The sequence below is a fragment of the Phaseolus vulgaris genome, chromosome 10, assembly GCF_000499845.2.
Source record: "Phaseolus vulgaris cultivar G19833 chromosome 10, P. vulgaris v2.0, whole genome shotgun sequence".
Classification (NCBI taxonomy): domain Eukaryota; kingdom Viridiplantae; phylum Streptophyta; class Magnoliopsida; order Fabales; family Fabaceae; genus Phaseolus; species Phaseolus vulgaris.
In genome coordinates, this window is record NC_023750.2 from 29,163,815 (window position 1) to 29,179,651 (window position 15,837).

The 15,837-nt window shown below is 34.1% G+C and overlaps 1 protein-coding gene across 1 annotated transcript; it reads right to left on the minus strand.

Annotated features, from left to right (window-relative positions):
* Positions 1-384: 384 nt before the first annotated feature.
* LOC137818643 (Golgi SNAP receptor complex member 1-2) lies at positions 385-15,609 on the minus strand. The gene is made up of 6 exons (XM_068622180.1): positions 15,089-15,609; positions 14,105-14,301; positions 1,893-1,982; positions 1,736-1,807; positions 800-929; positions 385-724 (listed from the first exon to the last, which is right to left on the minus strand). The coding sequence occupies exons 1-6, from the start codon at positions 15,219-15,221 to the stop codon at positions 627-629; spliced, it is 720 nt and encodes a 239-aa protein (XP_068478281.1). The 5' UTR covers positions 15,222-15,609; the 3' UTR covers positions 385-626.
* Positions 15,610-15,837: the final 228 nt, after the last annotated feature.

The following is a 15,837-nucleotide window of genomic DNA, read 5'->3' on the forward strand; positions in this document are numbered from 1 at the left end:
CCAACTACTAATTTTGAGCTTAGTATGATATATTGAAAATCAACATGAACATCTTAAATTTTCGTATATTATATACTTTTAACATGTTATAAACTAGGTTATCAAACATAAAATTTTCGTAAATTGAAGAGTGCCCGCTTTTCAAACACAACTAACTTTATTGAGTAGGCAACGCTGAGAAAAGTAAGTTGAATGCGTATTGTTTGTTGAAGGTAAATCAGCCTAACGCAAAACAGGTTTTCTCAATTCCTAACTATGAACTTCAGTTTGTTATCAGGAACAAAATTTACTAAATACCACTGGCCACTCTGTATCTAAAGCTACTTGGTACCCGCGGGTTTCCTAAAAGAAAAGTATTCAGAAAACTAGAATCTGCACTTGACATAAGACCAGAAACAATGTAGAATTTACTATTTGATACTGATTTATATAAAAAAAAATCAAATAAATCTTTTTAATGTCAACAACTGACATACAAATATGAGGCTCCTAGACAGTGGATTGAAAAAAAAAATCCTACTCTCCCCCTCCCCTAAAAACAAAAAGATAAAAAAAAAACAGACAGAAGCGGAAAAATTCAATGGATAGAAGTACCATAATTCATAATGTGTTACAAAATATTTTGGTCACTTTGAAAGCCAATAAATGATGAGAAACAACGTACAAGCAGCAATTACTGCTGACAGAATAAGAGTATCCCTTGAACGCCGCCTTCTTATCGAACCTGCAAAAGCACATATTGATCAACAAAAATAAGTGAATCTGAATGGAAAATTAGAAGATTAAGACTGCAACATACCAAGAAGGCTTCGAATCATGGGGAACTTGTCACCAAGACCTTTCACTTTTCCTTGAACATCAGTAAACAAGGTTCTCTGAGAACCCAACACAGCTCTTGTTGCTTGAGCTTGACTAATCACATCATCTATCTGAAAAAATGCAGATAAAGTGAATAATTAACACTTCCTTAAAATCCAGATAACAGAGTCACGTTTAAAAGAGCAGAAAAGAAAAGAGTTTCTACAAGACCCATTATTATGACAATGTGTCAGCACTAAGTGGAGAAATCTCAAAAAGAACACTGCCATTCACATTTAAAGCAAATGGGTTTCCAAGATTTTTTTTGTTATAGAGAAGAAAAATTATTATAAGATATTCCTCCTGAATGGATAAATTAAGTACTGCAAATTTTGAGAATTTATAATTGTAAGTCAACAATATGCTTTAAGATTTAACAATATCAGACTACATCAATGTCACACCATGTAGGAACCAAGGACTGCACAGATGCAATAGTTTGTGCTACAGTTTGGCCAGCCATTATTGATGGAACCTTAAGAATAATTTGATATACGGAGAAGAATATGATTATTGAAAAGGAAAAAATTCTATTTGAGAACATCACTGGGATATTGATTACTGAATGTTATATAAATCTCCAGTTAAATTTAAACATTGGATATGATTTAAAAGACACCATATGATATGCAGATATGATATGCAGCTAAAAAATTGTGCAAAAAAAAAAAGAAGACACCGTATGACAAATCTGAGCAACAGCTGACTGTATGACATTATTCAAATTTTGGGAGCAAGCCTGGTTTGTCCCGAATAGTGTAACTTTCAAGGGATCAATACATATTTAGCTGTCACCACAGGCCAATAAAGAAATCTTCACCAAATGAGAATTTAATTAGAATACAAATTTATTATAGTTCATAGAAGAAATACTTACATGAGATATATTTCCATGGATGGCAGCCCTCTCCCGTAGCAACTGCATTCTTGGAGACATACTGCCGGATGTCTGCCAGAAGAAGGTAAGTATAGTACAGCTATTATGAGGAAATTTCTGTCTTATTTATTTAATTCAAATCATACTCATGATTCACCTTAAAGTCAGTAATATCATCCCTGACAGAACTCAAAAGCTCTGCATGTTCCCTCATTGAGTTAATGTTCCCCTTGATACGCCTAAATTCCTGAGAATTAACAAATAATAAGGTAAACAACTTTAGTCAACTTATTGGAGTAATAGAATTTTTTAAAGTATGAATGTCTAATTCATTACTGTATCATTCTAATTTATAAAATCTTTCTAGTTCCTATAAGTGCTTTATCAAGTCTTGACTGAAAATTAGCATTACAGTAGGTAAGTTGGCCACAATATATCATGTTAAAGTGACAAGATATAAATCATGGTAGTATGGTTGGTCAGCATGATGCGTGAATACACTTGGAAGGAATTTCTTAAAGCATATACAGTAAGATCACTATCCTAATCAAGTTCTTTAGGGCTATTATGTCACTGTTATCACACTCTTGTAGACCACCCACAAATATCTATTTTCCACGCTCGAGATGTTTATTCCTTGATATGAAGGGGGGTGTTGGAAATCCCACGTCAACTAAGAATTATGCCTAGTCAATATGCAATCTCCAATACACAGGGATGCATTAGTGAGAAGAACAGATCATACAGTTTTAACCCTATTAAGAGGAAGAATGGGAGACCAAAAAGCATATTGGAAGATGTTGTCAAAAGGAATTTCATGGTAAATAACATACTTAAAACTTTGGTCTTTAACCAAGCTGAATGGCATCATGTGATCCGTGTAATGGACCTCGTTTGGAATTAGGTTTGTCATTATTATGGGAGGATATATCTTGCGATTTAATCTCATACTTAATTCTTCAATTGGAGACATTCACAAGATAATATGCAGTTTACTTTATCCTTGTTCATCATTATTAAACTCAAAAACAGGAATAGATAAAAACATTCTTAATAGTACAAATATAATTTAGATATTCCAGATTATATAGGATTAACTCCTTATTCCTATAATTATGACACTCTCCCTTGAGCTAGAACTTTATCCTTGTTCACCATTATTAAACTCAAAAGCAGGAATAAATAAAAAATATTCTTAATAGTACAAATATAATTTAGATATTCCAGATTATATAGGATTAACTCCTTATTTCTATAATTATAACACTCTCCCTTGAGCTAGAGCATATAGGTCATATGTGCCTAGTTTGAGCAAATATAATCAATCTTCATCCTGTTAGAGACTTGGTAACTGTTTATTAGAATTGACCAATCTAGTTGTGATGTCTCTAAACTTAAGTCTTTTTCTTATGAATAGTAATCTACCTTAATACGTTTGGTCCTCGTGAAAGACAGTATTGGAAACAATGTGTAATGCAGCCTAGTTGTCATATACAAGGTGCATTTGGGAACTTTCTTCAAATTTAAGAGCTCACAAGTGACTAAGGTTGTCTTGTATTTTGTTTCTTCACTTGACCTTGCCACAACATTTTGTTTCTTACTTTTTCATAATATTAAATTATCTCCAACAAGGATACAGTATCCAGAAGTGGAGCATCTATCAATTGGTGACCCAACCCAATTAGCATCATAATACTCAACAATTTGAGCATTTCCTTTATCTTCATAAATGAGATTTCATATTAACTAGAGATACGGCCAACTATTAGTATATAAGTAAAGTGTAAACCTCACCTTACTAAGCAAGATTTATAAGAATGAATTAGGCTTAAAGTAGACTTTTTAAGATGGTATCAAAACAGTCTATCCTATAGAGGCTTGTTGAGCCACTCGCTATTGGGGGCCCCTCTATTCCCATGCTCAAGATATCCAGTCTTCGATATGAGTGAGTGTGTTGGAGGTCTCACATTAACTAGAGATATGGTCGAATTGTACTATAAAAGTGTGGTGTAAACCTCACTTTACCAAGCTAGTTTGTGAGATTGAATTAAACTTAAAGTTTACTTTCTAAGAATCGTCATTAGCTTAAAAATCCTACACTAAGGACGAGAGAATGATCACAGTCAAAGCACATTCTTATTCTTCATTATTGTTAGTCAGACCATTCTAAATAAATGAAATTGAAATAGTAAATTTAATCTAATCATTTCTATCTTCTCAAAAGACAAAGACTTCAAAAGTTCTTTCTATTTTCAAGTGTTTCATTTTGCTAAGAATAGCATAAAGTATATGTAGTGACAGGTTTTAAGAATCACCACCTGTGATTCACTAGTTTACCCAAAGTTACACCCTTGATACAACATAATATGTGATAACTAAGGTACTAAACACATGGTATTGTTGAAATTAAGACTCATGGCAACGTCATAACAAGAATCATTTTATTGAGAGAAAATATGGGTCACACCCCAACCGATCAAGTGTGAATAGGAAAATTGGCAATACAACATTAGTTACTTAACATCCTTTCTTTTTCATTTTGCATAATGGCCAAAATCCACAAATATTTTATTTAAAGGAAAAAAAACCTATAGTACGGTGATCCACTTCAATTTTTGTTAGGTAAGAAATAGGTTGTTGTTTTTAGTCCCTTCTTTTGCTTAGATCTTGTCCCTTGGTTTTCCCTTTGTTTTTTTTATCAAAATGTATCCTAGATCCACTAAAAATATTCTCCAACCATTTTATCCACGTATTGAGCTCAATTGTACTAAGCATAAAGAGGTGTATTGGGAAAAACTCAATTTGTATAGTTGTCGTCAAACGTCTCATCGTCCATCAGCTGACTCTCTTCTGATGCCAACACCTCATCCCCCTCTAGCTCCGACAATTGAACCTCCGACAGTTGAACCTGATCTTCCTATTGCTATCCGTAAAGGTATACGTTCTACCCGTAATCCCTCTCCACATTATACTACTGCTTTGAGTTACCATAGACTATCTCAACCCTTTTATACCTGCCTTCCGTCTATTTCTTCTTTATCCATTCCAAAATCTGTAGGTGATGCCTTAGCTCATCCTGGTTGGCGTCAGGCCATGCTTGATGAAATGAATGCGCTTCAGAATAATGGAACTTGGGAACTTGTTCCTTTACCATCTAGGAAATTGGTTGTTGGTTGCAGGTGGATTTTTGCTATCAAAGTTGGTCCTGATGGTACTATTGATCGTCTCAAAGCTCGTCTTGTGGCTAAGAGTTATACCCAAAAGATTTGGTTTAGACTACGGTGTTCAGTGGGAAAAGATGGCTTCTATTCGCTTATTCGTAGCTATGGCTGCTCTTCAAGAATGGTCTCTTTATCAACTGGATGTCAAAAATGCTTTTCTTAATGGGGATTTGCAGGAATAAATTTATATGGAGCAACCTCCCGGTTTTGTTGCTCAGGGGAGTCTTCTGGATTGGTATGTCGTCTTCGCAAATCCTTGTATGGCCTCAAGCAGTCTCTTAGGGCTTGGTTTGGAAAATTTAGCAATGTTGTTCAATAGTTTGGTATGACTTGCAGTGAAGCAGATCATTCAGTTTTTTATCGTCACTCAAGTGTTGGGTGTATCTATCTTGTAGTATATGTTGATGATGACATGACATTGCTCTTACAGGCAGTGATCACCATGGCATCTCACAAGTAAAACAACACCTTTGTCAACACTTTCAGACCAAAGCTCTTGGCAAACTCAGATATTTCTTGGGGATTGAGGTAGCACAATCCAATACTGGTATTGTTATCTCTCAAAGAAAATACGCATTGGATATTTTGGAGGAAATTGGGTTGATGAATTCGAAATTTGTTGATACTCCCATGGATCCCAATGTCAAGCTTCTACCCAATCAGGGGGAGCCTCTTTCAGATCCTGAGAAGTACAGGAGATTAGTTGGAAAATTCAACTATCTCACTGTTACTCCTCCTGATATTTCCTTTGCAGCCAGTATGGTGAGTCAATTTCTTTATTGTCCATGTGAAGATCATTGGAATGCAATCATTCGTATAGTGAAGTACATTAAAGGCTCTCCTGGAAAAGGTTTGTTATATGGTCATAATAACCATACTAAAGTTGTTTGTTATTCAGATGCTGATTGGGCTGATAGAAGATCAACTTTCGGTTATTATGTCTCCATTGGTGATAACTTGATCTCTTGGAAGAGCAAGAATCAAAGTGTTATGGCGAGATCTAGTGCAAAAGCAGAATATAAAGCTATGGCCTCGACTACTTGTGAGCTTTTTTTGGCTTAAACAGTTACATAAAGAATTGCAATTTGGAGAGGTCACTCAAATGACACTTATATGTGATAATCAGGTTGCTCTTCATATTAGCTCAAATCCCATTTTTCATGAAAGGACAAAACATATTGAGATTGATTGTCATTTCATTTGAGAAAAGATTATATAAAGAGATATCAAGACTGAGTTTGTTAATTCAAATAATCAATTAACAAATATTTTTACTAAACCCTTACGAGGGTCTAGGATTGATTACATTTGTAACAAGCTGGGTACATATGATCTATATGCACCAGCTTGAGGGGGAGTGTTAGATACTATTAGATATAATTAGATATTATTAGATATTATAGATATCATATTTATGTAATGGGCTTAGCCCATATGTTTCTTTTCCTATATAAACATAACCCTATGTGTTCAATATACACAAGGGATTTACCTTATTCTTTCTTTTCCTTTAATACTACAGAATGATCTCATGATCTCACATGCAAGTTGGGAATGACAAATATCCATTCACTAGGTTGAGGGAGAGTGTTGTTAGTAGGATATTAAGTGTACTACTAGAAGCTATTTGAAGATTCTAGAGATCTCTTTGTAATTATTGCTTCAGGGTTAGGGTTCTCTAAATATAGAGGTTGATGTACTATTTCAAATCAATCAATTGAATAAAAAATCTTCTTTCATTCAAATCTATATATAATATATATCATAAATACAGAAGAAGAAAAAAACAATTATCGTGATTACATAAGTATATATATCATCAACACAATTACCCTATTTACACTATTTCCAACACCCCACACCATTTCCATCAAGTTGGAGCATATTACCATATACACCTAACTTGTTACACATGCAACTAATCTATGAACCTCTCGGTCAGTGAAGACATTTACAAGTTGATCATTAGAAGTGACAAAGTGAGTAACAATGTGTTGTATATACGGAATTATTAGAATAAAAATATCCTAATATCCCTATAGTAATTAAAATAAAATTTCCTTGGAATCTTCATATTCATTCTAGTAGATTTTATTTCCTTTTCTAAGAGAATGTAATCGTTACAAAATAGAGTAGTTGAGAATGTAATTAGCATGATTGAAATTAATAATATATTTCTTTATTGCCTCTCATTATTATTCAAGTCAATGTCTCCCGCAATGATCTTCTCCCCCTAATGAAATGACAATCTATCTCAATTTAGTTGGTCCTCATAACATTGAATTTGAGGCAAATGCAAAGTAGCCTTATTTGGTCATCTACTAACCTCCAAAAACCTTAACTCTCTAACAAATTGCTTGAGCCAAATATATTCACTGGTGGTAGAAGCCATGGCTAATATTTCACCAACATAGCTACAAAGCTCAGTTTCTTGCTTTTACAAGAGATCAAATTATTACCATTTTTTACAAGGCCAAATTATTGTCAATTAAAAAGCAATGCTCAAAAGAAAATCTCCTATATGTTGAAAAGCCTACCTAATAAGCATTTAAATATCAATAACTCTTGTGTGACCTTTATGTTCTTACAAAAGATCATTTCAGCACAAAAGCTGGCTCCGCATACAATCTAATCCAATCTACAATTAAAGAATTAAATTGTTTTAGAAGTTAATACCCTTGAAGGTATAAAATTCAAGCTTGATGATTAATACATGGTGTTGGTTTTGACAGGAATACATCCATATTTTGATAGTATCCATGACCAAGTCTTAAAAGGTCAAGTGGTTCCTTCAATTAATAACATAGTTATTTGACTATTTTGAGCCCATCCACCAAAATCTGACAGCAATTCTAATGATCCAAAGGAGACTTATGCCATGATATCCATTCATGGAGGATGAGGCAGGAGGAGACCTGGTTGTCCTCAATGCAGATATTGCAAATAATGGACACACCCAAGAAAATTGTTATTCTCTTTATGGAATCCCTGGAAAATAATCCCTACAAAACTAAAATGCAACTCTCCAAATTAACCAATAAAAAGCATAAGCAGTCAATAGTCTCAGGGATCAACTTATACTGCTGCTTATGACTCCACAACTTGCATCTCTCAATCTGGTAATAATTAAATTCCGTTGGCAACTGATTTAGGTGTCTCTTACCACATTATTGAAAATGGTTCCTTATTCTCTTCTATTGTTGTACTGAAATTTCTTCATTTCATCAGTCTAGATTCTAGTTAATGATTCTAAGGTTGCAGCCAAGGGATTTGGCTACAGATGCTACATCAGATGTCTCAGCAATCCCCCATCCCAGCTATCTCAAAGGACAACTTCACAGAATCTCTAAGAGCTTTGAGAATTCAATATATTTTCTCCAAGCTTAGAGCATTTTACTTATATGCGCTCGTGGAGAAAAACTATTGGAATTAGTAATTAAATGCAGAAATGAATTTTCTAGCAATTAATTTTCAGATTCATCTGCATAGCTATTCTTGTACCTAGAACATACCATACATGTAATTACAAACTAGAGTCATCATTAATCTAGTAAACACAATTGTAATCACCTAGAAAGTGTTTATAAATAGTAGATCAGCTGAGCAACACAACCTATTCAGAAAATCCAGTCTCATAAGCCCTATATCTCAGATGATCTTTGAAGATATAATTTTGATTTGTTTGCTTATTTAATTTGAATACTTAAAGTACAAATTGCAAGGTAAATAAAATGAATTTTTCTCTCTCTAAACCAGACTTAAAAGAAACTTGTATGAGTGGTTTTAAACCAATGAACACCTCTATTGACGCTAATCAAAAGCTTGGAATGACAATGGGGATTTGGACACTTCTAAATGTCTAAGATTAGTAGGAAGTGATTTACTTGTCAAATATTGTATTTACAACAAGTTTAGCAAGTTAGTTCATGCATTCACCCTATCAAGAACACCTGAAGTGGTATATCAGATCCATACATACTTGAAGAGGGCATTAGGTTAATGGCTTTTCTTCAATACAGACACAAACAACAATCAAGGCCTACACAAATGTTGACTGGGTAGGGTCTACCACTGATAGAAGGTCTATAGCAGGCTATTACACATTTGGGGTAGCTTGGTTACCAAAGCAAAAAACAGAGATTGTGGTAGCAAGAGCAGAGCCAAAACTAAACAAAGAGCCAGAAAAGCAACCCACTAACGGTTGGAAGTTGAGAGACACTTCAAAAAAGAAAAGGTAGATATGGGCCTGTTTGTATGGCATTTGTATCAAACTATGCAACAAGTTGAAAATATCCTCACCAAAGAATTCTTCTAGCCTAAATTTGAACTTCTTGTAAGCATGTTGGCCACAATAGATATCCATGCATCAATTTGAAGGGGCAGTTGAAGTTCGTTAGGAATAAATTCTTAGGATGTTTAGTAAAAATTGTAGGAGAAAAACTAATATCAATTCAATTGTTGTTAGGTATGCTATCTTTTAACCCTTGCTTTCTTTGTTCGTTCTTTATACCTAATTCTCCTAAGCAGGAGTAAATAAAGTATATGCAATGCATTTTCAGTAAGAGACAAGAGGAATATGACTTGGAAGTAAAAATGGGAGAAGATGTCACATTACAAGTTTCTGTGTTTAAATATCTGAGATCAATACTTCAAAATGAAAAGGAAATTATCAAGGATGTCAAATAAAGGATAGAGAAGAGAATGTCACATGAAAAGCTGACATAAATTGGCATACCTTGTTAATAGAGTAACTTAGCCTAGGTCTAGTGATAATAGATCTATAAAATGTAGGATCTTAAAGAATATCTCAACCAGATTTGTCAGCTTGCACCCAGAAATCATAGGAGGAGTAGATATAAGTTTTGAATCAATCATATTTGTCTTAGCAAGTAAATCTTTGATATATTTGGTTTGAGTGAGCAAAAGAGAACCATTAGATTGTTGTCAGACCTCTAATCCTAGAAAGTAATCAAGTGAACCAAGCCGTTAAGGGAGAAAAATGCATTCCATTGAGTGACTAATTTGTGAGTAGAAGTAGAACTTTCTGTGACAATATGACATAATCAACATATACACAGTTTCTCTGTTATTACAGTAGATGAATAAAGAAGGATCACATTTACTGTCAGTGAATCCAAACTGCAGTAGAGTAATTTTGAGCCTCTCAAACAATGATCGTGGTGCTTGCTTAAGCCCAAGATAAATTTATTTAAGTTGCAGACTAAAAGACTTGTCAGTTGATTCAAAACCTTGAGGTGAGTCATGTAGAATTCCTCTTGTACCAAAGAATTTAGGAAAGCATTAATAACATATAACTGTTACAGAGACGATTTGTGTATTAAAGCTTTAGTCAGAATGATATGAAATGGTAAATGGCTTTATAACAGGAGAAAATGTCTCAGAAAACCAAATTCAAGTTGTTGAGTGAAGCCTTTAACAACAAGCCATGTCTTGTACTTCTAAACAGATCTATCAGAATTTTCTTTCACTCTGAACATCTATATACAACCAAAAAGAACCCTGTAGGAGGAAGAGGGCCAGTGACCAAGTATTATTTCTCTAGAGAGCTGAAAATTCTTCATTCATAGAAGTAACCCATTTTGGAAAAAATTTCATTCATAGAAGTAAGTAACTCATTTTGGATCTTGAATAGTAGTTTTGGCACTCTTAGGTCCCACAAGTGTTAGGAGATGGATCAGGTGTACTTTAGGTTTAAAAGCACCTGGTTTAGAATGAGTTTGCATATGGTGAGTATTTAAGGGTTGTGAACTAACATGGACAGTAATGGAATTCATAGGCTGAGACACAGAGGTCAAGATAATGTGTCAGTAGGTGTAGATAACAGAATAGGATTATCAATAAGACTAGAGATTGTTGAAGATTTCATATCGACTAAAGATATGCTCAAATTATAGTATAGAAGTGGATACAAACATTACCTTATAAGTCAATTTTATGAGGTTGAATTAAGCTTAAAGTTCATTCTCTAAGATTCAGAGTCTATCAAGAAAGGTTATTGGGTCTATCATGTCACCTGCAATCAAGTACTTTAATCCCACACTCAAGATATCCAGTCCTCGGTGTGAGGGGGTGTATTAGAAATATCATATCGAATAGAAATATGGTTAAATTATAGTATAAAAGTGAATGCAAATATTACCTTACATGACGGTTTTGTGAAGTTAAGCTATGCTTAAAAGTACACTTTCTAATAGAGATATTATTGGTGTGACTGGCTAATTGTGAGGGAATAGATTTGTGTTAAGTAATATGAAGGGATTCATTTTTGTGCAAGGGATTCACTTTGAGCAGAGACACTAGGGTAAGAGGACAATTGTTTGACACTATTAGATGAGGATGAAAAAGGCTTTGAAAAAAAAAATCAGTATAAGGAAATTTTTTTTCATTGAAAATAACATCCTAGGATATGTAAAGAGGACTAGAAGGGGAGAGACATTTATAGCCTTTATGAGAAGTAGAATACCAAAGAAATAAGCATTCTTGAGATATGAATTGAATTTTCTGATTATGATAAGGTCTATGAAGAGGAAAACAAAAACAACCAAAAGTTTTTAAGAAAGTGTTGTCATGAGGAGAGGCTTTGTTTATTAGACAAACAGCTGTGGAGAAAGCATGATCCTAGAAGGAGAGAGGTAAGAAAGCTTGGTAAGAACAGTAACCTAAATCAACAACGTGATGATGCTTTTTCTAAATGACACCCTTTTGGTAATGCATATGAGGACATATGAATAATGCCAAACTGATTTAGGTAATTAGTAAAGGACCTAAATTCACCACCATTGCAGTTGGTTTGGATAGATATGATAAAGGTGTTAAACTAAAGTTCTGCCATGGTTTTAAATTGCTTGAAATAGAGACAACTTCAAAACTTGCTTTTCAATAAGTATAACCAAGTAAACCAAGAATAAGCATTAGCAAAATAATAATAATAAAAACTATAATTTGAAGAAACCGAAGTTCCCCACAAATCATTGAGCACCAATTCTAAAAGAGAAATATGTTAAGTTGTAGACAAATGTGAAGGTAATTTGCGTGCTATTCCCATACAACAATCTAATCTGAACAAAAGGGAATAGCAGCTTTAGTAGGAATGGAAATATTGCACTTTTGAAGAACAAGTTTCATTACATAAAAATTTGGTGTCCTAGTCTACAATACCAATCAAGAACGTTATTTGAGATATTGGAATCACACAAAATAGTATGGTTTACAAAAGGGAATTTTTTTTTTATGAATCTGTTGAGTCTTGAGAGATGAACTGCAGTTTTGGAAACTGATAGAGGCTGTCAGCTCCAACAAAGCCATGAAGTAAGATCTTATTAGCTTTCCTGAGATTTAACTAGACAAAACACATTATTATCATGTGCAAACCTACTAACACTAATGAGACTTATGGTGATAGAAGGAACGTGTAATAAGTTATAAAGAACACCATTAGTGTTGGGATCAAGGGGAAAAGAAAAATACATGGCACCACGAGTTAATGCCAAGACCTTGACCATTTCCTTTGAAGATTCTATCAGGACCACAAAAAAGAGTGATTTCTTGAATGATCTGAAAGTTTTTAGTAAGATCAAATGATGCTCATGAATCTAGAAACCAGTTTGATGGAGATGGAACGTCAATGTTGACAACTAAAGCTTGTGGTGGACAAGGTCTTGTACCTTGTAGAGGATTAATCCAGTCATTTGACTGAGGTTCCTGAATCTAATTGGTTTGGTACCACTAAGAGTTTGAATAGGGATTCTAATATGAATTCTCAGGTTGTGACCACGAAAGTGGATATTAGTCATTGACTATTGAAGCTGGAAATTCTGATTAAACCACTGATAAAAAAAGAAAGCTGAATCTTTGAACCTCAAGCAAATCTGAAATTGAAAGTCACTTCTACCACTGCAACCTTCACCTTGGTTGACGTGTCTACCACAACATCTAACAGATTGATTCACAAAAGTTAGAGTAATTAGGGCTTGTAGAAATAGGATTTCAATCATAATTATTGGAGGAATTCGGATAAATATCAGGTTTCTAAGTTTGTGAAGAGGTATGTGAGAGATTGAACAAAGGCAAGAATGTAGTATCAATTGAATGATTCTTTCGGTATTTCTTGAAACACAGTTCTTGAGCAAGAATCAAACTTTCCGCTACTTCAATAATAATTTCTCCAACACAACTTTCTACTAAGGAGATGACCAAATCCAATTCTTGCGGAAGACCTTCAAGAATAGCATCCATATTTTCTCTCAATGTTATTGATTCTCCATCTACGTGAAGACAATCAACAAGCGCTTTGATTCTAGTAACATACTCATTTACAGGATAATTATCGAGAGTAGTATTGCAAAGTTCAAATCCGAAACTGCCTCGTGTTGGTTCGTGTCTGATGATGAAAGTATGAACAAATTTATCCCACACTTCATATGCATGTACGCAAATGCAATCGTGTGAGACATACAAAAGTAAAATATAGTACAGCTATATAACTAACTAAGTGATGGCTGTCAACAACTATAGTACAGCTTATGACACATAACAGCATCAAAAGTAAAATACAATGAGAGAAAATAAAACCCTAAACGAATTATACATCACAAAATGGATGTGGGGCCACACAAGAAAAGACAAAATACAAAATGATTGTACACTAGGAAATGTTTCTTTAGCACCAATCACGAAAAAGATGACAAATAATTGTTTAAGGTGGTTTAGACACATACAAAGAATGCCAAGAGTAGATTGCAAAGGGATTTTAGTCTTGTGAAGAGGACCGTTTGGAGGAAATTCCCATGAGAGATCTCAGGGTAAATAACTTCTTTAACAATTTCTAACCATAAATTCAACTATGTATGGGCAAATAATTAAAAAGAAAATATACTTTTTTTCTCTCTCTAAACCTGCATCAAGCATTGAAATTTGCACCAATTCTTAGAACCTACAAGTTTAGCATGTCAATTCGAATGCAATGTCCATCCATCTACCAAACAAAGAATATGACACATTAGCCATGTATATGAACTACACATACTTCTGTAACAATTTATATTGCTGGATATTCATTCTTTTTTAAATGATACAAAGTTGAAGCTTTAAACTAGATTATGCAAAATAGAAATGAATATCAACACACCTGGGTAAAGTCATGAAGAATGTCTCTGTGCCTAGCCAACTTTTGAGTTACAGATGTAGCTGGTCCGGCAGATGCAGCACATCTACTCATTGAATCATTTATGTCCAACAGTTTCTCAAGCAAAGATTGGATTTCCATTTCCATGGACTTCCAAGACCTACTGGACCCAAGAGGTGGTGAACCACTATCCACATGACCTAATAACAAGAGGTATATTCTCATAACTCACAAACATAGAGAACTTACACTGCCAGAAAATGCATTCAATTTAATTCAATTCAATTATAAAGTGCATCAAGACTATTAGTCAGCAAACCACGATAACTTCTCCATCATCTCCAATTTAGAAACTCTGGCTTTCTGTCAATCATAAGCATTTTATGGCAATAAATGACTCCAGCACAAGAAGAAAAACAAATATCATAATCAAGCCTTTAAATTGTTTTTATTTTATTTTAGGCATACACGAAGTGCGGTTGCAGAGACCTTCAAAACCGTCATACAGAGACACAAATGCAGCTGACCGCAATTCGCATCCATGAAATTCATGCTAGAAGAAAATTTTAACACCAGTTATTACTCTTGAATATCAACGAGTAAAATATCGGTAAAAACATTTATCATTCGGCTAATATTTTATTCTTAAAAACAGTTGATGATCAATTAACTGTACTTAAAAAAGGTTGATGTACGAGAACTTCACATGCACGAGAAACATTTCCAGTTCAACCGCGCAATGCCTACATAAAAAAACTAAACAAAGGCCAGAAACACACATACAATCACTTGCAATTACCAAATCAGAAGTCAAAAGGATTGACACCAGAATTTTTCGATCCAATTACATCATGTGTGAGACTATCCAGCTTTTGTATTTACGATAATTCAAATTCAGAAAACGCAGAAACAGCCAATGAGAATCTGGAATATGTGTTGATTCAGTTTAAGATAGCAATGAAAGATTGAAAGGTGAATGGAATGAACCTGTTTGCGTGAAGCGACCGCCCAGTTTGGCGTAGGAAGAGAGCTTGACGTCAAGATCGCCCTCGATCTTGCGCGCTTCCTTACGCAGTTCCTCCCAACCCAATTCCTGCAACTCCAGATTCGGATCCCTCATTCGGATCTTTCTCGGGGAGCGGATTTCGGTTATTTCAGTTCAGAGATTCGGTAATTGGAGTTCGCGAGCGTAAGAAAAGAAGAACAGAGAGAAAGTGGAGAGAAGAGAAGAACGAAGAAGAGAGAGCAGGAGGGGAGGATCCTCTGCAGGTAGTGCACCGTAGGAACAACTGCAACCTAATCTAACATCATTTTTAATTTGAAAGATATAATTAATTACTTAATTTTAGATTTGTGCTTTCCATGTTTGTTAATTCATTTTTATTTCCTTAATTTTAACTTATTTTAGGTTTTTCAATATTTTATTAAATATTTCATGTCAAATAACTATATAAACTAAAATTATACAATTAAAGTAATAAAACATTGAAATTCACGAAAATAAAAATGAGAGGAACGGAGCCACGAAAATATAGAGAAATTTTCACTGAAAAATTATTGTTTCCTTTTTTTTACAATATCATCCAAAATAAAATTTTGAAGTGATTTTTTTAATTTTAAAATAATATAAAGGGGAAAATATGAAAAAATTAATAAACTAATGAATTTGTACTAAACAGAGTGCTCAGTGCTTAGTAATGGAGCTCGGTGCACGGTGTGGACAAATCAGCTCTCTC